General features: G+C 57.2%; 3 protein-coding genes across 12 annotated transcripts; all 3 read left to right on the top strand.

Annotated features, from left to right (window-relative positions):
- The first annotated feature begins 373 nt into the window (after window positions 1-373).
- On the top strand, window positions 374-5,712 carry DTX3 (deltex E3 ubiquitin ligase 3). Of its 2 annotated transcripts, none has more exons than XM_061416694.1 (6): window positions 374-765; window positions 2,132-2,193; window positions 2,376-2,448; window positions 2,817-3,546; window positions 4,461-4,678; window positions 5,016-5,712. In XM_061416694.1, the coding sequence occupies exons 3-6, from the start codon at window positions 2,420-2,422 to the stop codon at window positions 5,089-5,091; spliced, it is 1,053 nt and encodes a 350-aa protein (XP_061272678.1). In that variant the 5' UTR covers window positions 374-765; window positions 2,132-2,193; window positions 2,376-2,419; the 3' UTR covers window positions 5,092-5,712. The 2 variants fall into 2 exon arrangements, with proteins under 2 accessions (XP_061272678.1, XP_061272679.1); XM_061416695.1 differs by having other exon boundaries at window positions 376-765; window positions 2,798-3,546.
- A 337-nt stretch (window positions 5,713-6,049) lies between these two features.
- Window positions 6,050-13,321, top strand: ARHGEF25 (Rho guanine nucleotide exchange factor 25). Of its 3 annotated transcripts, XM_061416684.1 has the most exons (16): window positions 6,051-6,246; window positions 6,528-6,642; window positions 8,904-9,118; window positions 9,252-9,347; window positions 9,658-9,734; window positions 9,910-9,976; window positions 10,161-10,264; window positions 10,451-10,520; window positions 10,616-10,705; window positions 10,803-10,895; window positions 11,083-11,133; window positions 11,300-11,377; window positions 11,538-11,738; window positions 11,887-12,067; window positions 12,349-12,560; window positions 12,861-13,321. In XM_061416684.1, exons 1-16 carry the CDS (start codon window positions 6,148-6,150, stop codon window positions 12,969-12,971), a joined length of 1,860 nt encoding a protein of 619 aa, XP_061272668.1. In that variant the 5' UTR covers window positions 6,051-6,147; the 3' UTR covers window positions 12,972-13,321. The 3 variants fall into 3 exon arrangements, with proteins under 3 accessions (XP_061272670.1, XP_061272668.1, XP_061272669.1); XM_061416686.1 differs by lacking the exon at window positions 12,861-13,321 and having other exon boundaries at window positions 6,050-6,246; window positions 11,952-12,067; window positions 12,349-12,451; XM_061416685.1 differs by lacking the exons at window positions 6,051-6,246; window positions 6,528-6,642 and adding an exon at window positions 7,353-7,961.
- A 101-nt stretch (window positions 13,322-13,422) lies between these two features.
- On the top strand, window positions 13,423-21,947 carry LOC133247638 (solute carrier family 26 member 10-like). 7 transcript variants are annotated; one of them, XM_061416676.1, is made up of 19 exons: window positions 13,423-14,632; window positions 14,719-15,450; window positions 15,933-16,043; window positions 16,542-16,699; window positions 16,890-17,054; window positions 17,293-17,445; window positions 18,283-18,365; window positions 18,517-18,664; window positions 18,783-18,896; window positions 19,595-19,672; window positions 19,762-19,857; window positions 20,274-20,380; window positions 20,492-20,561; window positions 20,634-20,750; window positions 20,891-20,924; window positions 21,004-21,086; window positions 21,197-21,251; window positions 21,369-21,475; window positions 21,788-21,947. In XM_061416676.1, exons 2-19 carry the CDS (start codon window positions 15,117-15,119, stop codon window positions 21,824-21,826), a joined length of 2,052 nt encoding a protein of 683 aa, XP_061272660.1. In that variant the 5' UTR covers window positions 13,423-14,632; window positions 14,719-15,116; the 3' UTR covers window positions 21,827-21,947. The 7 variants fall into 7 exon arrangements, with proteins under 7 accessions (XP_061272660.1, XP_061272661.1, XP_061272659.1 ...); XM_061416677.1 differs by having other exon boundaries at window positions 13,423-14,808; window positions 14,900-15,450; XM_061416675.1 differs by having other exon boundaries at window positions 13,423-14,808; window positions 14,897-15,450.
- Window positions 21,948-21,978: the final 31 nt, after the last annotated feature.

Below are 21,978 nucleotides of genomic sequence, written 5' to 3'. Positions count from 1 at the left end.
CCCCCCTCGCTTTGTGAGTTTTTAACTCTGTTTCGACCATAGACTTGATACCATCACTCCAAGGCATTTTTGGGGACATTCTCATTCTGCACCAGCCTCAGTGTAAAGAGAAAAATCAGAGATCAATACCCATCTGAGAGCAGGTTTGACAGAAGGTAACAATCTAGGAAAAGGCAAGCAATAAAGAAGGGAAAGGTCTTAGTCCTGGATTTATTTTTTAGAACCAATGCTTTTTACCATGACTCTTCTTCCTACCTCCTATTCCTCAAAGGCCTTTCTAGAAAAAGGATCATAGAAAAATTGCCCCCTCTTCCCCACCTACCTAAACCGACACTCCTCACCCACCCATCTGCCACCAGCTTCCAGAAGCTGCCACGCAGCTGGCTGGCAAAGAACAGGGAGATGGCCCCTCTCCGGAGGGGAAAGCGAGAAGGGTAGCGTCTCTAAGGGATTTAACCTCCTACCCTGGGCTCCACGACACCACCCCCGCCTCCAAAGATTGGGACGGCGCCTCCATTTCTGTTTTGGGGCGGAAGGCAGGGGCTTGTGGATGGAAGGGGGTCAAAGGAAACGGTGATTATCACCTGGGAGGGGAAAGGGGGTGCCATCCTCCTTCATTCCCTCTTCCTCAGTCTGCACCCCCTGCAAACTCTTCCCACCACACACCTTCTCGGGGTCTCCCCCCCGCCCTTGTTGCTAAGGCCCAGACCGTCATCCCAGCAACAGCCTCAGTCATGTGACCGGCAATGGCGGCGCTGACGAGAGGTAGGTGAGCCCGGCGCCCCCCACACCCACCGCGCGCCCCCCGGACCCTGCTCGCACCCCCCGCGCGCCCTCCCGCTTCCCCTGCGCCCCCTCCTCGGTCTCCTTCTCCTGCGCGCGGCGCCGGGGGTCCGGGCCCGGCCCCGCCGATCCTCTGTCTGTTACCCTCCAGCCTTGGCCTCCATTTGGGGGTTCTGGGGCCCGCGATCCGGCCGACATGCATCCCCACCCAGTGGTGGGGCTGCGGGGGCTCTGCCGAGCCGGGGATGCGGGGAGTTGGTTCCGGGTCGCGTCTGGCAGGAGGTCGTGGGGGGAGGGGTGCAGATGCCTCCGTTGATGCCCCCAGGGACCCTGGCCTTTCCTGGCTGCCTCTGTCCGTCGGCCCCTCTCGGGCGGGAGGGACTGGCCCCGTGTCCGGCCTGGGCTGCCCCAGAGGAATCGGACCCAGCAAAAACTGTGGCCCCGCCTCCCTTTCCTGTGCCAGCAGGACTCGGAGCAAAGGACACCTAGGTCCTGGCTTCACTCTGATGGGGAGGGGGTGTTCCACCTGGATGGACCGAATGAGCGAGGCTCTAGGGTTCTGATTTCGCTTTCTGAATCTTGAGGTGCATCTGGCCTTGAGGGGACTGGGAAGGAGGCACAAACGGAGAGCTGTTCCCTTTTGGATCAGTCAAGGAATTGAGGTCACACTAATGGCCCTTCTTTCTATTTGGGCCGAATTTGGAGGTGTTGTAGGGATAATTCTGTAGCTGAACACAGCAAGACTGGGGCAGGGAGGGAGTGGTGGTGGTGGAGAATATCAGGGTGCTCCAGTGGATCACCTGCGTGAGCTCCACCCCTCCTGAAATGCAGTCTAGGTTGCTGACAGGCCTGGACTTCGCGTGCTGGGTCTAAAAGGTGACAGCAAGAACTTTGTTATTGCAGGGGCTTCTGCCACTTGGTCCGCATTCCAAACAGACTCCAGCAGAAGGGACTGGGTTAAAGCTTAAGGAAGGCACCCTAGCACTAGGAGCTGGATTATTGGCAAAATGTGGAGCAGGGCGAGAAGCTGGGGAGCAAAGGAGATATTCTTGTCCTTGTGATCTGAGGGAGGTGGCAAAACAGACCTCTCTGTGTGTGGGCTTTTCCCTTCCAGACTTCTCTAATCTGTGTCCCTAAGCTTTCTTAAGAGCCCCAGAGTTGAGGAAGAGGAAAGTTAGCTTGTTGAAGTTCGTTCTTTAGGAACTTGGCTAGAGGCTAGGGATGAAATTCTGCAAAAGACAGGGAGAGGAAATTGAAGGAGGAGTTTTTGTTTGCTTCTGGGCTGACTGGGGGAAACGGTAATGTTTGTCATCCTAACCCCTCCTTCCTCCCTCCCCCTCTCCCCTAGTCCTGGTCAGCTGAATGTGGAAACAGAGGGAATTCTGCTGTCACCGTCCATGGGCTTTCCAGGTATCTGCCTTTCATGGAAACTTCAACTTTCACCCTTAAATTGGTTTCCTTCATTCCATGTTCTAGTAATCCCATTCCCAGGAGATTTACCCCCAGGTTCTGTCTGTCTCGTGGGCTGCTGGGTGGGGGCATGTGGGAATGGGAGAAGGGGTTTTCCACTCCTTTCCCTTTCCACCCACCAGGTCACACAACCTACAAGTAGGGAGTGGGGACAGACAGCGCCTGCATGCCAATTCTAAGCTCTTCAGGATCAAAGTGAGCAAAAAGGAGGGTCGAAATCTCCTTTCCTTTTACAGAACCCAGTCCAGAGTTGGGGAGGGCCAGGATGCTTCTGTGCTCTAGGGAGGAGTGTAGGAGAACCAAGACTGATGCTTACCTTAGATGATAATAATAAAGTTAGAGCAGCTCTCTTGCTGAGCACTTCAGGGGGTGCTGGAGTTTGAAAGATGGGAGGAACTAGAACGTGAACTTGGGGGAGGAGTTGGGGGTTGGGCTCTGAGAGATTAGAGGTAATATAGGACTGGAAAGGAATGGGAAGTAGGAGGCACTGATATCTGTGAAATGGGGACCCCCCCACCCTGAGTCCCTTTTACCCTGGGGGCAGTGTCGTTCGTCCTGTCCAGAATGGCAGCCTGTGGAGGCAACTGCAAGAACAAAGTGACTGTCTCCAAGCCTGTTTGGGACTTCTTGAGCAAGGAGACCCCTGCCCGGCTGGCCCGGCTTCGGGAGGAGCACCACGTGTCCATTCTCATAGACGGCGAGACTTCTGACATCTACGTTCTACAGCTTTCCCCTCAGGGCCCTCCCCCAGCTCCTCCCAATGGGCTCTACCTGGCCAGGAAGGCTCTCAAGGGGCTGCTCAAGGAGGCAGAGAAAGAGCTCAAGAAAGCTCAGAGGCAGGGGGAGCTTATGGGCTGCCTGGCTTTGGGGGGTGGAGGGGAGCACCCTGAGCTGCACCGCCCAGGCCCGCCCCCTCTCCGAGCAGCCCCACTCCTGCCCCCAGGGGCCCGGGGGCTTCCCCCACCTCCTCCTCCGCTGCCCCCTCCCCTTCCTCCCCGCCTTCGGGAAGAGACAGAAGAGCAGGAGAGCACCTGCCCCATCTGTCTGGGAGAGATCCAGAATGCCAAGACGTTGGAGAAGTGCCGGCACTCGTTCTGCGAGGGCTGCATCACCCGGGCCCTGCAGGTGAAGAAGGCCTGCCCCATGTGTGGCCGTTTCTATGGGCAGCTGGTGGGCAACCAGCCCCAGAATGGGCGGATGCTGGTCTCTAAAGATGCCACACTCCTGCTACCCAGCTATGAGAAGTACGGCACCATCGTCATCCAGTACGTCTTCCCGCCCGGTGTCCAGGGGGTAAGAAGACTATGGCTGCCCTTACCCTTTGGTTTCCCCAGGCTCCTTGTTCTCTGATTGTTCTCTGATTTAGGAAAACTGGGTGCGAGGGGAGTATGGTTGTTAGATGTGATATAGTCGTGCTGTCTCCTGGGATGCCTTCCTGCTCAGCTCAGTGCCCTGGAGCAAGAGGCCCCCTTGAAGCCTAGCTTTTCCATCCCCACGACCCCAAGGCACCCATGAAAATCAGGTATGAAAGAAAGGAATCGAATTCTGTTTCCTTGAAGAACTTGGATGTTGACAGCTATTGTCAGCAAAGGTGAAGTCTGAGGATGGCGGCTCAGGTGCAGACCAGCACAGTGGGAAAAGTCTGACCTCCCCTCAACAGTGCTGGGAGTGTTAACTCCATTTCAGATTTATGAGACAGAAAATTTTGTTGACAGTCGAAGGTTAAAAAGGAGTGGTCAAGAGCCTACAGGTGTCTTTTCCTGCTTGACAAAGAGTAATGTCCAGTTCTGGTTTGCAGGAAGATGAGGGAGTTCTGAAGGAGAGAAATACAAAAATGGAACAGGTTAGACAGTGGAAAATGCACTGGGAGTGCTTTCAGGTGGAGAAGGGAAAGCTAAAAGATAAATGATTCTGTCTTTACATTTCTGCTGAGCTATCTGGAGAGTAAGGCCCAGCTTACCTCCCCTCAGTTTCGAGAATCCATTTGTTGCTTGCGGGATTGGGAGAGCAGAAAGAACCTCTGAATGATGAGAATTTTGTCTGGAAACAGGCTTCTGGTGCCCAGACCCTAGAGCTGGTCCTTCCGTGGAAGGCTGTCACTGCCCCAGCAGCCTTAGCTGGGGGTGCACAGCCAGAAGGCTGGCCACCACGACCCTCCATGGGCCTTAAGATGCACAGCTGCTCATTCTGCCTCCCCATTCCCCCAGGCTGAACACCCAAACCCAGGAGTTCGGTATCCTGGCACCACTCGGGTGGCCTACCTCCCGGACTGCCCCGAGGGCAACAAGGTGCTGACCCTGTTCCGCAAGGCGTTTGACCAGCGTCTCACCTTCACTATTGGCACCTCCATGACCACAGGGAGACCGAATGTCATCACTTGGAACGACATCCACCACAAGACCAGCTGCACAGGGGGACCACAGCTGTGCGACATTCCTTCTTCCCTTCTCTTGGCTCTACCCCTTCTCCCCATTTCAACAGAGGGAACCCCTTCTCTGTGGGAGCCTCCTAACTGGAGAGGACCACCCCCAAACTATTCAACCATCTTGTCCATCCCAGTGTCTCCTGTAATCATCCTGGTCCTGATGTGCCCAGCTTAACCTACAAATATCAGCAGAATTGGGCTCAGTTATCTTGGGTTTGGATAACCTTAAGGAAGGTGGGGAGGGGCTAGAGTGGGGCACCAGAATGAGGGTGAGAATGGGGGTAATATGAGTAAGCCTGACGGGCTAACCCTGACCCTCATTTCTCTTTGCTCCCAGGTTTGGGTACCCGGACCCCACCTACCTGACCCGGGTGCAGGAGGAGCTGAGAGCCAAGGGCATCACTGATGACTGAAGGACAGCCCCTTCGGGAAGCCCCTGCTGTTCTCCAGTAGGACCCAAAGGAAGCCTCTGTTCTCTCTCCCTCTGCCCCCCTCACCACTCTAGTAGGGGACTGTCTGACCAGGGAAGGAGTTTGCAGAGGGTGATCCCTTCCCCAGCCCCCCACTGGCCGAGTGCTTCAGTGCAGTGTGAGCCACTCCCTTCTGGCAGAGGCGCTGTCCCGGGCTCTGCTCCACTCCTCCGCGTGTACATACTCCCAGCCGCCCTGCCCCCTCCATTGCCCTTGGCTTTTTCTGGTATGTGCTGTGCTCCAGTGACTCTGCTGAGAAAGGACCTGGGTGGGAAGGGAGGGTCTCTTGAACCTTCCACCCCCACACACTGCTCCCCTGCTGAACTTCTGGCAGGGAGAGGGATCAGGCTGCTGTAAGCAACCCTGGAGCCGGCTGCGTGTGTTCTTCAGAATCAATTCCCCCTTCTACCTTAGCCTTGTCCTTTCTCTCCTGTGTCTCTGTCTCTGTCAGTCTTTCTCCCGCTCTTCTCTGCCCCCTATAAGGAGCCTCCTAATCCCGTTCTGGAATCGCCGCCAGACTGTAGCTTTTAATTTAATAAAAATAAAGTAAAATATGCAACTCTCTATGCCGCGCCCCTTCTGTTCTGTGGGCCGGGGCAGGGGCCGGGGTAGGGGTGGGGTGCGGGGGCTGGACCAGCTGAGAAGGGGTGGGGGCGGTGAAGGGGAATCCCCTGTGAGCCTCGCCAGGCTGCCTGCCTCCGGCGGGCCTGGGACAGCGGCATGCACTTAGTGGGCTCCAGGATAACACAGCGAAGCCCTGGATCGTGCTTCGACGGAGGAGTTGGGATTAAGAGGGGTTGGTTTGTTGTTGAACGTCGGTTGTAGAGAAAGCGACAACCCTACCCCTTTAGAAAAGTTTGGCTGGGGTGGGAGTAGGGGCGGAGCCGGGCAGGGGGGCGGATTCGGCGGCGGCAACTCCCCGGACGCACGCAGGCCTCAGAGCCCCCCAGCTTCCGTGCCCCCTCGGCTCTGGAACTTGGAGGAGGGTAGGGGTCCAGCATGAAGCCCCCGGATCGCCCTGGCCCTGGCCGCACTGACCGGATACTGGGGGTCATGGGGGGCATGCTGCGCGCATGCGCCCTACCCGGGCAGGAGGGGGTAAGAAGGGAGACCAAGGTGGGGTCGGGGTCTTTAGCGGGCTTCAGGACGGCTGCATCCCACAACTCAATATACCCGCAGACAAGAATTCTGCGGAGTAGTCGCAGGAATTCAAGAGTTCCATTAAGAGGACCGTAGGCACGTTTTTGGGTGAACTAACTGCTCTCTCCACCCTAGCCTCGGCGACCCTTTTGTAAAGAGTGGATTTTGACAGAAGGGGAAGCGGGAGGTGGAGGCTGGGCGTGGAGGGCGGGTTCCTTACGACTGCTCTGTACCCGCAGCCCTCGAAGAGAAGCCCCCTAGGGCCGGGGAGTACCGAGCCAGGATCTAACTGTACGGAGGGGGATCAGAGAGGGGAGAGCGATCGTGAGGTCCCCGCCTGGGTTCCTCTGCTCGGTAAGAAGCTGGGGGTGGGGTGGCGCCCAGTTTGCCATCCTGCGCAAAGTGGCGAATTAAAAAATATGCTGTTCATATTAGCATAAAGGTTCGCATCTAATTTGCATGAGACTCATAGAAACGTTGAGACCTCCACGCTTCTTCTCGCCCTCTAGTCGGCTGTGAGTCCTCCACCTCAGCGGGTCCCGAGCCCCGCTGGCGGAGTGTCCCCGCGCCCCACCCCTGGCCCCTCGCCAGCCCAGTCTCCAGGACTTCGCCTTAATTGGTGATTAGCCTCAGCTGGAGTCCCGGGGCCTGGAGGAAAGAAGGGTCCGGCGAGAGGGCGGCACCTGGGCTGTGTTCCCCACAAAGAGCTCCCCATTCATGCACCCTCTAATGGGGGACCTTGTCCCCCGCCCGCCCTCCCCCTGCGCGGCTTAGGACAGTCCCAACCCCGGGACATCTTCGCGCAGGCCAAGGCCCCATCCGCTGCGCCCTTCTCTGCTGCAGAGGCCGAGGGGCGACCCTGGCAGGCCCCGCCGCGGGGCTCAACCCCCACCCCAGTGCTCCGCAGCCGGAGCTGGAGATGCGGGAGGGAGGGGGAACCCGGGGGCTGGGGAGCCCCGGCTAGAGGGGAGGGGCGGAGGCGCTGGGGACGTGAAATGGGAACGTGGTGGTGCCTGGGGGAGCGGGGGGGTGGGTTCGGCTGAAGGGGGAATCAGAGGGAGAGGGCGGAGCTGGGCCGCGGAGGCCCCTCCCCGCGGCGGCCGGGCGGCGGGGCCTGTTATTCCGCTCGCCGCTCGGCCAGGACCCGCGCCGCGCCAGTGACTCGGGGAGTCGGCCCCCGCCTCCTCCTCTGCCCGGGCCTAGAACCACCCCCAATCCAAGAGGCCGGAGACGGAGCGGGAGCGGCTGCAGCATCCCGGCCCAGCTTCCTCCACCATCCCTCCCCTCCCCGCTGGACATCTGGACCACCCTGGGCCCCGCACCGGCTCCGGAAACCCTCCCCGCCCAGTTCAGCGGCCGGGCCCCGCGCCGCTCTCTCTGCAGAGCCCCCAGCCCTCTTCCAGACCAGACTTCCGCCTACCCCTGGACCCCCGCTCTCTATTCCCTCTCTCCCCCCCCTCTCCCAGCCTGGAGCGGGGTAGGAGGGAGGGGGGTGTGCACCCTGCGCCGTCCCCGCCCCCCGTGATTCCCCCTGCATGGCCGGCCCGGGTGGGAGGTGCGGGGGGGCCCGGGCGCCATGCGGGGGGGGCAAAAGGAGGGTCGCTGTGCCTGTCCCCATGTGATCCGAAAAGTGCTGGCAAAATGCGGCTGCTGCTTCGCCCGGGGGGGACGTGGTGAGTGTAAGGTCGAAAGGGCTCAGTGTTGAGTAGGGGGCGGGTTGAGGGGTTCAGGACTTTTGTTTGTCCCGGCCCTAGGGATTTAGAGGCTGGAGACTATACCTGTCTTTTCCAGGAGACTGACTTAATAGCTGATCTCAAAGATTCCCCTCTGCCTTCATTTCTATCAGTTCAAGTTAAGGAAATTGGGGAAGGGGCAAGGGACTTCTCTCAACTGAGTAGGAGAAGAACCCATTCACAGTCCCCTTAGGCCTATAACCACATCTTCCCTCAAATCCTTTTGCTGAAAATCTACTTAAGGTCTGTAGAGGGACAGTGGGGTGGAAGAATGAGGGATGAGGGGGCTACCAGGAGCTCTTTGACAAATCTCAGCTCCTCTGTCCCTGAGCCCAGGCCAAGGATAACTCTGATGAGCTCTCCTCAGTTGCCCCCCTGTTGGGTTTGTGCTTAAGCTGGGGAGATGGGCTGCAGAAGTCTCCTTTTCATAGTGATTACTGCAATTGGTGGAGGAGGGGTCTGGGGGTGGCAGATGGGCTCTTAGCTCTTTTTTTCCCCCCTTTCTCAGAGAATGGTCTGTACCCATTGCAAGGGGGAGGGTTATAGCAGAGCAGATGGCCACCCCCAGCTTCCAGTGTATGCCCAGATGGCTGCCCCGATGGCTGCCCCCACTGCCATGCTCAGATATGAAGGAACCTCCACATGTAACTGGGGGTGCCAGGCCTAGGGAGCCAGGTGTTTACTGTCCTTCATCCCAAGGGTGCTCTGGTGAAATTTTCTTCCTGCCCAAGTCAAATGAGGATGGCAAGAGAGTGAGCCCTGGGGGAGAGGGGCTGAGTATCACAGAATGGAGATTCTGGGAGCTCCCTGGGGACCCTGAATCTAGAGCTGAAGCAACATCTGTCATTCCCTTTCTCCCCCCACCCCACCCCACCCCATCAGAGTCCTACTCCATTGCTGGCAGTGAGGGGAGTATCTCAGCTTCAGCTGCCTCGGGTCTGGCTGCCCCCTCTGGCCCCAGCTCTGGTCTCAGCTCTGGCCCCTGTTCCCCGGGCCCCCCACGGCCAGTCAGTGGCCTGAGAAGATGGTTGGATCATTCCAAACATTGTCTCAGTGTGGAGACTGAGGCAGACAGTGGCCGGGCTGGACCATATGAGGTGAGCAGGGAGCACCACAGAAGCACGGAAGACATCCATGAAGAACGCTGGGAGAGGGCAGGTTGGGTGCCACTGGTCATGGGGAGACACAGCTATTGTCCCTGACCTTTGAGACTTGACATTTGGCCCCTAGAACTGGATGCTGGAACCAGCCCTAGCCACAGGAGAGGAGCTGCCAGAACTGAACCTGCTGACCACATTGTTGGGGGGCCCTGGGGATAAGACACAGGTATGAAGAAATAAGGGCTTCCCAGATAGCTCAGTGATAAAGAATCTGCCTGCCAATGCAGGAGACACAGAGAAGTTGCGGGTAGGATCCCTGGGTCGGGTGGATCTCCTGGAGAAGAAAATGGCAACCCACTCCAGTATTCTTGCCTGGAAAATCCCATGGATAGAAGAGCCTAGGGGGGCTATGGTCCATGGGGTTGCAAAGAGTTGGACATGACTTAGAAACTTAGCACACATGAAGAAATAAATCTGGGGTGGCTTCCCTCACCCAAGGGTCATCCATTTGCTTACTCAGATGTTCTTCCTTCCAGCCCCCTGAAGAGGAGACTTTGTCCCAAGCCCCTGAGAGTGAAGAGGAACAGAAGAAGAAGGCTCTGGAAAGGAGTATGTAAGTGTCTACACACTCTCTCTCCCTGACCTCCACCCTCCAATCACACAACTTGCAGAGGACTGTCTCTCGCATTTTAGATTTGAGACTTGGGATTTCCTCTGAGGTTGGCCGTGGTAATGAAGGGGCTTTTAGTCCAGGAGAGAGGAAGTGGCTAAACCTGTTCTCTTCCCAGGTACGTCCTGAGTGAACTGGTAGAGACAGAGAAAATGTATGTGGACGACTTGGGGCAGATTGTGGAGGTAGTTCCCTTTTCCCTTTCCAGCCCTGGCCCAGCCCTTTCCCTCTTCCCAGGGCTATGTTAGGAGGTGCTTCGTTGCTCCTCTGTCCCACCTTCCCAGTCTCCCAGACTTCCTGGACTTTTTGAGGTTCCCACTGGGACGAGCCCTACAAGCACACGCGTGCTCCCTTCCCACCTTCCCACAGGGTTACATGGCCACCATGGCTGCTCAGGGGGTACCCGAGAATCTTCGAGGTCGTGACAGGATTGTGTTTGGGAACATCCAGCAAATTTATGAGTGGCATAGAGAGTAAGTGATGGATCCCCTGAGAGCAAGGGGGAGGGGCATATGTCTGGTGGTCTCTGTGTCCTCCCATGGGCCCACTGTGGCCTGAGGAATGTTTGGACAGACTTCCCGGGGAACACTACGGGGCAGACAGCTCTAACTTGCCTGGGATGGGGTATTTGACCTGCCTTTCCCTGTCTACCCCTCCAGCTATTTCCTGCGGGAGTTACAGCGCTGTTTGAAGGATCCTGATTGGCTGGCTCAGCTATTCATCAAACACGTGAGGCTTGAGGGCGTGGTGTCCAGAAGGGGAGGGGCTTGGGAGTGGATCCGGCCTCACTGCCTCGACTCTTTCTTAAAATTTACCCCTGTTAGGAGCGCCGGCTGCATATGTACGTGGTGTACTGTCAGAATAAGCCCAAATCAGAGCATGTGGTATCAGAATTTGGGGACAGCTATTTTGAGGTCAGTGGCTGAGATACCTTGGGGAAAGGGGGACAGAATCATCAGTACCAGTGGGCTTTCCAGGCTGCAAAACCACCCCATCTGTCCCTGTCCCCAGGAGCTCCGGCAGCAGCTGGGGCACCGCCTGCAGCTCAACGACCTCCTCATCAAACCAGTGCAGAGGATCATGAAGTACCAGCTGCTGCTCAAGGTCAGGGCCACCTGCTTCCTGGGGGGCACAGCAGGTTGAGACAACCTTTTCTTCATTCATCTCCCCAGGGTTCCTAAGGTTCCCCCTCGACTTCCTGGGGGCCCTTACCTATGTCCTCAGGGGACGGTGTGAGGCGTCTTGAGGATGTCCTCATGACCTCCCTGAGAATTTCTTTTCTGCCTCTTAGGATTTTCTCAAGTATTATAGGAGAGCTGGGATGGATACGGAAGAGCTGGAGGTGAGGGCTCCCATGTCTCGTAGGACACACCAGGCACACCTTATCTTCTTAGTCTCCTGGGTTCCTTTATAGCATTATCTGGTTTATAGGGGGAGGCTGGTTGAAGAGGTCTGAAGAGGCCTCTTTCCCAACGTTGACAACGCTCCTCTCTTTACCTGCATCCCAGCAAGCGGTGGAGGTCATGTGCTTCGTACCCAAGCGCTGCAATGACATGATGACCCTGGGGAGACTTCGGGGGTTTGAGGTACGGGGATAGAGCAGAGAGCCCCTACAGGGAGCTGTCCTTCTCTCCTGGGGTTGACAGGAGCTGGCTGGTCGGAGTGTCAGGGGAAGGAGGGAGGAGCAGAGAGTGGCCCCCTATTCTCTTCTGGTTTCTCTCAAAGGCCACTTTCCTTTGGTTTTAGGGCAAACTGACTGCTCAGGGAAAGCTCTTGGGCCAGGATACATTCTGGGTCACGGAGCCGGAGGCTGGGGGGCTGCTGTCTTCCCGGGGCCGAGAGAGGCGTGTCTTTCTCTTCGAGCAAATCATCATCTTCAGCGAGGCCCTGGGAGGAGGAGTACGAGGTGGAGCGCAGCCTGGTTATGTGTACAAGAACAGTATCAAGGTGGGGAGGGGGATTCCCCCAGGAGGGGTCTGACTGGGGTCAGGGAGACCTCTGAGAGAATGTCTGGCTCTGGGATATTTGTTGGAGGGGGCAGGATCCAGAGTAGGGGCTGAAGAATTTGGGGGCTACCTCCTCTTTGCCAATCCAGGTGAGCTGCCTGGGACTGGAGGCGAACCTTCAAGGTGACCCTTGCCGGTTTGCACTGACCTCCAGAGGGCCAGAGGGTGGGATCCAGCGCTACGTCCTGCAGGCTGCAGACCCTGCAATCAGTCAGGCCTGGATCAAGCAAGTGGCCCAGATCCTGGAAAGCCAGCGGGACTTTCTCAATGGTGAAGCCCACCCCCTCACTCCTTCCCATCCGCCCTCGGCCCTTTGATCTCCTGAATCCCTCCCTGCCCAGTCTCCGATCCCTGCCCTCTCCCCTCATCTCCACTTTTTCACTACTAACTCGAGATTTAGTAACTCAGAATCCCCCTAAAGCCTCAAGCAACTTACACTGGCTGACAGTCTTGGGAGGGAGGGCAGAGTGGGAGAAGATGGCCTGAGCAGAGCCCCTGGGAAAGGGTGTGTTTCTGCTGTAACCCTCTTTCTGTCCCTCTCTTTGCTCCAGCGCTGCAGTCACCCATTGAATACCAGAGACGGGAAAGTCAGACCAACAGCCTGGGGCGGCCAGGAGGGCCTGGGGTGGGGAGCCCGGGGAGAATTCGGCCTGGAGACCGGGCCCAGCTCAGCACACACACACCCATCAATGGCTCTCTCCCCTCCCTGCTGCTGTCACCCAAAGGGGAGGTGGCCAGAGCCCCCCTGCGCCTGGACACACAGGTATGAGGAATGAAGTTCCCTGGTTGTAAGGGCAGAATGGGGAGGGCTTCTCTTTCGGTTCCAGGTCCCCAAACCCCCATATCATTCCTTTCTTCCACCACCTTCCTTTTGTGTGCCCCTTCCTACTTCCCATCTCTTGCCCTCCCCAACTCCAGTTTAACCCTGGGAGAAGCTGATGGTCTCAGATGATCTGAGATTTCTGGCAAGAGGGCGTGGCTTGACTAGGGGCTTACACTGACAAGAGAGGAGTGAGGGTGGATGCCTGAACTAGTTGATTCTCTGACTTGAGTCTCTTTTCAGGCCCCCAGTGCCATCCCCCAGGCTCCTCATGACTCTCCTCCAGTTCCACCAATTCCAGACACCCCTCCCTGCCAAGCCAGACTTGCCAAGTTGGATGAAGATGAGCTGTAACTGGTGAAGGCCATGGGGGTGGTGCTGACTCAGCCACTCTGTTCCCCCAGGAACTTCAGGGCAATCTTTTCACACCGCTCCAGAATTCCTCCCTCTGGGTGTGTCTGGAGGGTGGGCAAGGCTGGGAGCGGTGTCAACTTGGAGGAGGGCACCTAGATTCAAAAAGACTTCTTTCTGCCCAAGGAACACAGGTTCCTTCAGCTCCCACCCCTATGCATGCATCACAGGTCCCCCCAAAAGGAGGATATGTGGGTGGGTGGGAGGGCTGGGGCAAGGGCCAGATAGAAATTATTGGTTTTGTTTTTGATTTTTTTGTTTTCTGAGAATAAAGATTTTGTTATATCACTAAAGCTGCTGTCTTAGCAGAGGGAAGGGGAAGCTGAAGTTGGGGTAAAGGAGTGTGGAAGAGATCAGATGGCCCCTCGAATCAGTCATTGGAGGAAGGGTCTGGTGAAAGGAGAAGGGTGCAGGATATAAGATAAAAAAAAATGTAGTTATCTTTGTCCCTCACTTGCAGTTGCAGCATCTCTCAGTCCGGGTCTTGGGGCTACAGGAAAACCCTAGAACCTTGATGTATTCTCCCTTTTATCCAGCCCCTTTCCCTCCCGTCTGGTCTCTGTTCTAGACGCCACTGGAAAGCCCGCTGTGGGCTGACTTCCCACCGTTCCCTCAACACCCAGATGCTAAAGCACTGAATGCCCACAGTACCTTTCTTTCTGAGGCCGCCATGTTCAGCTGAGGGAACATGGGGAGGTGGAGAGGATGCTGGGGGCTCTGGCCCCTTCTGGCTCTGGGTCTCCTTATTTTTGCTGTCTGGGAGGTTGCAAAGCATATCCATATTGAGCAGGAAGGGATTCTTCTTCAAGCCATAGACCTAAGAGTGGAGGTCTTCACCCCTCCCAACTTCTGGGACAGCCCCTGGGACCGAGACCCAAACGTGCAGAGATTCTCGTCCAGATGCCCTGTCCTGCCTGGGTCCTTGGGTATCGGTGTGTCCACTGTGTCCATTCGTCCCCTGGGCCCAGTCACGTGTACTTGAGCTTCCTCAGCAGACAATAGACTGCTGGGGTGGGAGGCTGAGGAGGAGCTGGAGCCTCCCTGTGGGCCTGAGGTCTCTCTGGCCACAATGGGGGGAGGGAACTCTAAGGGGGGGACAGGACGTACAGCCCAGATAAGACTTCTGGGGAACAATAGGAGGAATTGAAGAGGGGAGACCCACCCTCACTGTACCCCACACCCAGGGCTTTGGGGTCAGGGACTAGGGACCAGAGGGTGATGGGGAGGGGTGCTAAGAATTCTTGTGAATGGAGGAGGGGATGGGGCAACTAGCAGGATTCTGGCGCTCAGAAGCTTTGTATCTCTTCAGGGACCTCAGGGGTACATGACATGGGTGGGTGACCCTTTTGTACTTAATTTAACCACATACGTATTGTTGACTTGGAATGCTTCAGTGTTTTTGCCTTCTGAGCAATAAAATCAAAATTTGCTATCTGTTCAGTATTCCCCCCTGAGGTCCTGAATTGGGAATTTGGGCCCAGCCACTCCCAGCAGAGGTGTGGGGTGGGGGTCCCTCTGGCAGTCCCTATCCAATGCGTGTAGCTGCTTCCCATCTAGGTGGTCTGTGAAACAGCTGAGGCCAATGGAGCCCCTTATACTTTCTGGTGAGAAGCTCTGCCCCTTGAGAATTAGGGTCTAGGGGGAGAAAGGGAGGTTGGAACACCGCTGAACTTTCTTGTGGGCCATGCAGCAGCCCTGAGGATGACCAGCAACCCCAGAGGAGTCAGCATCTGTCTGTGCCCCAGGTGCTAATGCGGAAAGAAACCACCAAGAATGAGAGGTGGGAGTCAAAAGACCTAGGAGCGTTCGTGGGTGTTGGGTGTTTGGGTGCGTTTGTTTTCTGGCGTATCTCTCTGGTTCCTCCACAGCAGGCTCCAGAGCCAGCGATCGCACCAAGGATGTCTGAGGGAAACGCCTAACACAGAGACGCCCCCTCCCCAAGGCTCAGCTGTCTCCCGACTGTAGAAGGTCCCCAAGAGAGGGCTCCCTCCGGGACGGGATGGACTCTGCTCCAAGGAGGCGGGCCGCGGGGCCGGCGGGCTGAGGGGTATTTAAGGCTGGGCGGAGTTGGAGGTGGCCAAGGGCGAAATGAGTGGGCTACCGGGCGCCAGGACCTGCCCAGGTCCGGGAGAGGCCTCCGACCTTAAGTCCCCTCTGAGCGCCAAGTTCAGGGAACCTCTCACCGAGACCCGGTTCCAGCAGCTCTTCGGAGACGCAGAGCAGGAGCCCGAGCTGCTCGCGGAGCCGCGCTGGTCCCGGCTGTGGCGGCGGCGGGCCAGCGCCTGCTCTGGACCAGGGGCGTGGCGCCTGCTCCTGGCGCGGCTGCCTCCGCTGCGCTGGCTGCCCCACTACCGCTGGCGGGCCTGGCTGCTCGGGGACGCGGTGGCCGGACTGACCGTGGGCATCGTGCACGTGCCCCAGGGTGAGCGGCCCCAACAACAGCCTGGCAGGGGCCCAAGCTCTAGGGGGCTTCGGGTGGGCACAGGGCCTGGCAACCGGGAGCGAAGTGGGTGGGCTAGTGTGGCTGCGGGCTCGGCAACAGGGACCCAAGGCCGAGTTCTGGGTAAGGACAGTGGAGCTCCATCAGATCCCCGCCCCCAGCTCCCCTCATCTGTGCAATCCTGCGCGAAGTCTTGGCCACGATCCGACTCAGGGAACTGGAGAGACCTCTCAGCTTGAACGCCTGCCCCCTACCAGGACACAGTGGACACGGATCTCTGACCTTGACCGCCCCACGACCTCCCACCCACCGAGGCCTGTTAACCCTTCAGTTCCCTTCTGTGGTGTGATTTAATGTGCCTGTGCCAGCCTCCAAGAGTGTGGGAGAGGAAGAGCGGTCCTGGAGGGTGGGCCCCCAGCCCCTCACCCACACACCAAAGACCTTTCCTTCCACTACGCCCCCAGGCATGGCTTTTGCCCTCCTGACCTCTGTGCCCCCAGTGTTCGGACTCTACACTTCTTTCTTTCCCGTCCTCATCTACACCTTGTTGGGTACTGGGAGACACCTGTCTACTGGTGAGTGACCCACGGACTCCTTTCCCTCTCTGTAGGGTGAAATGGACAGGGGGTTGAGGCTTCCCTTCTTATAAGCTCCCTTGCTCTTACTCTCTTCTTCAGTCCCTCACCTTCCTTTCCACCATCCCATGCTGGACTGCCCTGAGCCAGATTTCATGGAGAGGAAAAGTCTGAGTAAACTCCTGCCTCTTTGCACCCACCTCAAACCTCCAGTAGTCACTGCCTAGGTCAGAGGCTCAGGGCAGTCCAGCATGGGATGGTGGAAAGGAAGGTGGGGAGAAGAGATGCACTGTCACCCAGAGGAGGGCATAGTCCGCAGGGCATCCTCAGGAGGGGCAAGGGCAGGGATCTTGGCCCCGCAGCCTTCACCTGAGCAGCCAGCCTTCTAGCAGAGGTGGTCTGACAGCAGTCTTTCTGGCATAGTGCCCGGAGCCTGGGCGGTCACCTCGCCCCAGGCTGGCACATCTAGTGATCTGTGGGTTTCTCCCCTGGCCCTAGGAACTTTCGCTGTCCTCAGCCTCATGACCGGCTCGGCCGTGGAGCGGCTGGTGCCCGAACCCCTCTCGGGGAACCTGAGCGGAATTGAGAAGGAACAGTTGGATGCTCAGCGGGTTGGTGCGGCTGCGGCAGTGGCCTTCGGGAGCGGGGCCCTGATGGTGAGGGAGGACCGAAGGGGGGTGGGGGGGAAAGACTGGGGGAGTCCACTCTGGAGGGGGGCAGGGGAGAGGGAGGGACAAGTGTCCAGAGGTGGTCTAGGCAGAAGAGGTGTGCGAAGAAGCCGATGACCCTGTGCGGGGACTGGTCTGCTCTTCTCCCGTGGTGATCCGTGCATCTTTTCCTCTGCAGCTGGGGATGTTTGCCCTGCAGCTGGGCGTCCTGGCCACCTTCTTGTCGGAGCCTGTAGTCAAAGCGCTGACCAGCGGGGCCGCCCTGCATGTGCTCGTGTCCCAGCTGCCTAGCCTTTTGGGGGTGCCCCTCCCACGTCAGATTGGCTGCTTCGCTCTTTTCAAGGTGGGGGTGGGAGAACAACGAGGAGGCTTCTAGTGATCCCGGGAAGAGGGAAACCCGCAAAGGAAGGAAGGAGGGCCAGTGGAGGGACAGTGTGTGGTGGTGGGGGGGCAGTGAGGGTCGCGGAGGAGGTGGAAGCCCTACTGGGAGCCAGGAGAGAAGGCCTCGCCTCAGTCTGGGGATCGGACTGCCGGCAGTCGACCCTGGCCCCAGGCCCCTCTGCTCACTGCCCTGCCCACAGACGTTGGCTGCTGTGTTGACGGCGCTGCCCCGGAGCAGTCCCGCCGAACTGACCATCTCGGCACTCAGCCTGGCGCTGCTCGTGCCGGTCAAGGAACTGAACGTGAGATTCAGAGACAGGCTACCCACCCCCATCCCGGGGGAAATCGCCATGGTGAGGATGGCTCCCGGGTGCCAGCCCCGTGCACCACGCAGACCCTGCTTACCCTGTAGGAAGTGGCCGCTGCCGCCCCCTCGTGGAGCGCGGAGAGGTCACACACGAGAGGTCCTGCTCACACGTGTGCTTTGCCAGGCTCTTGTCAGAACGCTTTGACCCTCGGGAATCCCCCACCCACGGGTTTGCCTTTTTCTCACAAAGCCTCTAAGAAAGTCTTCTTTCTCCTTACAGCGCCCCCTTGCGGTGCCTCTGGCCACGGCACCTCCACTCCCGTCTTTTCTCTCCTCTCACCTGGTCTTTCACCGTAACTCAAGGCTCATCTCCCTTCCGGCGTCCACCTACATGTCTCTCCTCAGTTAAACAGCATTCCATTCATACACCACAGATACCCCATATATCCCTAGATGTAACCCAGCTTCCGTGCTTAGAATGGCTCGGTTGTACCTCTCGATATCCACCGTCTCTCATAGCAGTCTCCTCTCACTTCCTCTGGTCCATCTCTCTCCATAGTTCCCGGCACACATCATTTCTCTTTCTTTCATTCTATTTTTTTTTTTTTTTTGAACCGCTGCGCGGCTTGCAGGATCTTAGTTCCCGGACACCAGGGACTGAACCGACTCCTTAGAGAACAGAGTCCTAACCATTGGAGAACCAGGGAATTCCCTCTCCACTCTAACTCAGTTGTCAGACACCCATCCCAAACACACCCCAGCTCCCTCAGTTGCTGGGCTCCTGCAACCCCTAATCCTGAGTTACAGTCCTCTCATACTGAGCCCCTTCTAGCCTCTGCTGGGGGCCATCTCCACCCATGCTCTAATTTGCTCTCTTTCCCAGGTGCTTCTGGCCTCTGTGCTCTGCTTCACCTCTTCCCTGGACACAAGATACAATGTCCAGATAGTTGGGTTGCTGCCTGGAGGGTAAGAGAGAGTGAAAAAGCACCTGTTTTCTTTTCTCACAACTCTCCCACCCAACGCCCCCTCCTGCCCTGCCCTGTACTATTTCCTCTTTCTTCCTCATATCCTTATTATTCCCAACCCACCCTCACTGTAGATTCCTCTCTTTCTGCAGATTTCCCCAACCTCTCCTCCCCAGCCTGGCTGAGCTGCCCAGGATTCTGGCCGACTCGTTGCCCATGGCGCTGGTTACCTTTGCAGTGTCTGCCTCCCTGGCCTCCATCTATGCAGACAAGTACAGCTACACTATTGACTCCAACCAGGTGTGACTTTGAATGAGGACCCTAGCCTCATTCAGGAGACAGACAGCCCCCTAATGTGGTTTCTCCCTCCTAGCCATGCCTTCCTATCTCTCCTCTTCATCTCACTTCATCCTTTCAGGAGCTCCTGGCACATGGTGTCTCCAACCTCGTCTCCTCCCTCTTCTCTTGCTTTCCCAACTCTGCCACATTGGCTACGACCAGCCTACTCGTGGATGCTGGTGGGAACACACAGGTAAGAGCCATGTTCTCGGGTGAGGAGAAGGAGGGAGGGATATCCATGTTGGGTGGTGGTGGAACAGGTGGAAGATTGGAAGATACCCAGGTGGCAGTCCTGTAGAGGACGATGGGAATCTGTGAGGGAATGTGAGTGGGGCGTGGGATTATCTGGGAAGAACATAGAGAAGAAAGGTCGGTTAAGACCTCTGTAGATTCTAAGCACTGAGAAAGGGCATGGTGTCCTATATGTAGTTCAAAATAAGGACAATACTAATCTGGAAAGTAAATTTAAGAAACAAAATTCTGGACTTTTTCCTTGTGAGGACATATTCTTTTTCAAAGAAATGTCACATATTAAAGTCTCTCCCTGATATTTTTGGTTTCCTGTATTTGTTGGTGTCCTAAGCATGTGGTTAGCCTGCTTTTTAGAGTCATCCAACAGTGGCTTTTAAAATGGAGGTAGGCTGCAAAAATAGGGATGTTGAACTATATCTTGGGGGAAACCAACAAATGACAGGTATTTAATTGGGCAAGGGGAAAAGTGAGGAGCACAATATCAAGAAGGGGTTAAGGAGTGAAGAACAGCAGTGTGGAAGGGGATTTTGGGAGGAGGGAGACTTCCGAGAAGGCTGACACAGAGGCAGGAGACCATCTCTCAGTAGGGGTGGCTGAGGTTCCCTCCCTTCTTTGCTTCTGTCCCTTTCTGCCCTACAGCTGGCAGGCCTCTTCTCCTGCATGGTTGTCCTGTCTGTACTACTGTGGCTGGGGCCCCTCTTCTACTATCTGCCCAAGGTAAGCAGCAGAGGAGGCAGAGGGATGTCTGGGAGGGGCAGCTACCTCCCCACACATGGAGGTGGTCAGCCTACCTCCTCTGCCCTAAGGCTGTCTTGGCCTGCATCAACATCTCCAGCATGCGCCAGATGTTCTTCCAGATGCGAGAACTCCCTCAACTATGGCGCATCAGCCGCGTGGACTTTGTGAGAAATGGCAGCATTGCTCTCAGATGCCCCCTCCCACCTTCCTAGCGTCCCCGGCCTCTGCCCTTGATCAAAGTAAACTCAGAACCCAGTCCTGAGTTCTGCAGCCTACCCACCTTCAACTTGTATACCTCCTAATCCCTTTACTCAGAGACAAGGTGAAGGGTAAAGCTTGAACCTCTTCAGACCTGAGTATTTGTAACTCCCCAGGTGGTTCAAGGTGTGAGGTCCTTACCCTTGGTGTGTATCCCCTCTTAGGTCAACCTCATCCCTTCCTTCTGTCATTCTTTCTACTTTCTCCTGGGCCCTCCCTCCCCATCATTTGCCCTGGCAGTCACTGCCCCTGGACCCACCTTCCCTGGCAGTGAGGGCCTGGCATTTCTTCTGGGCATTTCACTCCCATCCATGTCCTGCAGGCTGTGTGGATGGTCACATGGGTGGCTGTCGTGACCCTGAGTGTGGACCTGGGCCTGGCTGTAGGTGTGGTCTTCTCCATGATGACTGTGGTCTGCCGCACCCAGAGGTGGGAGCAGAGATGAGGGGAGTCACGATGAGAGGAGGGGAGAGAACAGAGTGCTTGGGGTGACTCTCCAGCCATATCAGGCTGGGAATCTGACCCCAGCTTCCTGTCCAGGGTACAGTGCCTGGCACTTGGACTGGCTGAGGGAACAGAGCTCTACCGGCCACTCAGAGAGAGCCACAAGGTGGGTGGGCTACAGCCAAAGAAGGAAGGGAAGGTTAGACTTGGATGGTTCACTGACCCTCTGACCCCTTAGCTCCTCCAGGTCCCAGGGCTCTGCATCCTGAGCTATCCAGCACCACTTTACTTTGGGACCCGAGGGCAGTTTCGCCGTGTCCTGGAGTGGCATCTGGGGCTTGGAGAAGGAAGAAAGGTGAGGCACCTGGTCAAAGGGAAGTGTGGCTTCTTTGGGGCTGGGAGGCAGGTGGGTGCTCCAGGGGGGATTCTTGGGCTCACTGGGTGCATGTTTGTGCTCACGTCTCAGAGGTGGTGACTCCCTTTCTCTACTCACAGGAGGCTCCAAAGACAGATGGCCCACCTGATGCAGGTGAGGTGGGAGGATAAGGAGGGAGATTTGGGCACCACCCACGGAGGCATCTGAGTCCTCCTGCCTTCTCCCATCCTAGCTGCCGAGCCTGTCAGGGTGGTGGTCCTAGACTGCAGTGGTGTCACCTTTGCAGATGCTGCAGGGGCCAGAGAAGTGGTTCAGGTGAGGGAGAGGGTAGGCGAAGGAGGAAGTCCCCTTGTGGTTTCATGAACACCGTCTGATGTAGGACTTAACCCCCTCCCCCACCCCCACCCCCACTCCCACCCCCGCAGCTGGCCAGTCGATGCCGAGACGCTGGGATCCACCTTCTCCTGGCTCAGTGCAATGGTGAGATGTGCAGGATGGAGGGATCTGGAGACAGGGGAGTGACCAGACACTTGGTGGGGAGGGAAGAGGACACAGTGTGGACGTAGGACCGGAGGACCTGATCCCCTCTCCACACAGCCTCAGTGCTGGGGACGCTGACCCAGGCAGGACTCCTGGACAGAGTGACCCCAGAACAGCTGTTTGTGAGTGTCCAGGATGCAGCTGCGCATGCTCTGGAGAGGCTGGTGAGGCGGCAATAGCAACAAAGTGGAAGCTGGGAGGTGCTGGCCTATGGCGAGGGGAGGTGTGAGTCAGTGACTGAAGACCCTGGCAGAGGGATTTTCAAAGGGGGCTTAGGAGGAAGAAGAAGGAAAGGGATGGGGATGAAATGATTAGTCAATATAAGACTAAGCCAGGGAGACTGGGCCCAGCTGTGGGTGAAGAACTGAGGGACTAAAGTTCCAAAGCAGGCAGTGTGCCCCTGAGAGGACTGCCAAATCATGGGTGAGGGAGGGGAGCACCAAATCTACTTCTGACATGTCCCTTCCCTGTTCCAGGAGCTCAATGGTCCAAAGACTTGCACAGTGTGGGTCTGACCCGGTCATTTGGTGTGTGGAGGGCCCCAACGAGACATGTGTGAGGCGGGCCATGGCCCCTGAGTCCCCTGACTTCATGTAACTAATAAAATGACGCTGAGAGCCTCTGGGGTTCATGAAATGAGTCTGGGTGTCTGCACATGGACACTTGG

Source organism: Bos javanicus, chromosome 5 (assembly GCF_032452875.1).
Source record: "Bos javanicus breed banteng chromosome 5, ARS-OSU_banteng_1.0, whole genome shotgun sequence".
Lineage (NCBI taxonomy): Eukaryota > Metazoa > Chordata > Mammalia > Artiodactyla > Bovidae > Bos > Bos javanicus.
Note: the sequence above shows the minus strand (reverse complement) of the source record. Positions and strands in the feature narration are given on the sequence as shown.

Bases quoted from the DNA above. Each gene is read 5' to 3' on its own strand.
- ARHGEF25 (XM_061416684.1), top strand. From the start codon at position 6,148: ATGAAGCCCCCGGATCGCCCTGGCCCTGGCCGCACTGACCGGATACTG. The intron at 9,119-9,251 runs GTGAGCAGGGAG...TTTGGCCCCTAG, and splicing joins GCCGGGCTGGACCATATGAG to AACTGGATGCTGGAACCAGC. The intron at 12,068-12,348 runs GTGAAGCCCACC...TCTTTGCTCCAG, and splicing joins CCAGCGGGACTTTCTCAATG to CGCTGCAGTCACCCATTGAA.
- LOC133247638 (XM_061416676.1), top strand. From the start codon at position 15,117: ATGAGTGGGCTACCGGGCGCCAGGACCTGCCCAGGTCCGGGAGAGGCC. The intron at 15,451-15,932 runs GTGAGCGGCCCC...CTACGCCCCCAG, and splicing joins CATCGTGCACGTGCCCCAGG to GCATGGCTTTTGCCCTCCTG. The intron at 16,044-16,541 runs GTGAGTGACCCA...CCCTGGCCCTAG, and splicing joins TGGGAGACACCTGTCTACTG to GAACTTTCGCTGTCCTCAGC.
- DTX3 (XM_061416694.1), top strand. From the start codon at position 2,420: ATGCCAATTCTAAGCTCTTCAGGATCAAA. The intron at 3,547-4,460 runs GTAAGAAGACTA...CCATTCCCCCAG, and splicing joins TCCCGCCCGGTGTCCAGGGG to GCTGAACACCCAAACCCAGG. The intron at 4,679-5,015 runs GTGCGACATTCC...CTTTGCTCCCAG, and splicing joins TGCACAGGGGGACCACAGCT to GTTTGGGTACCCGGACCCCA.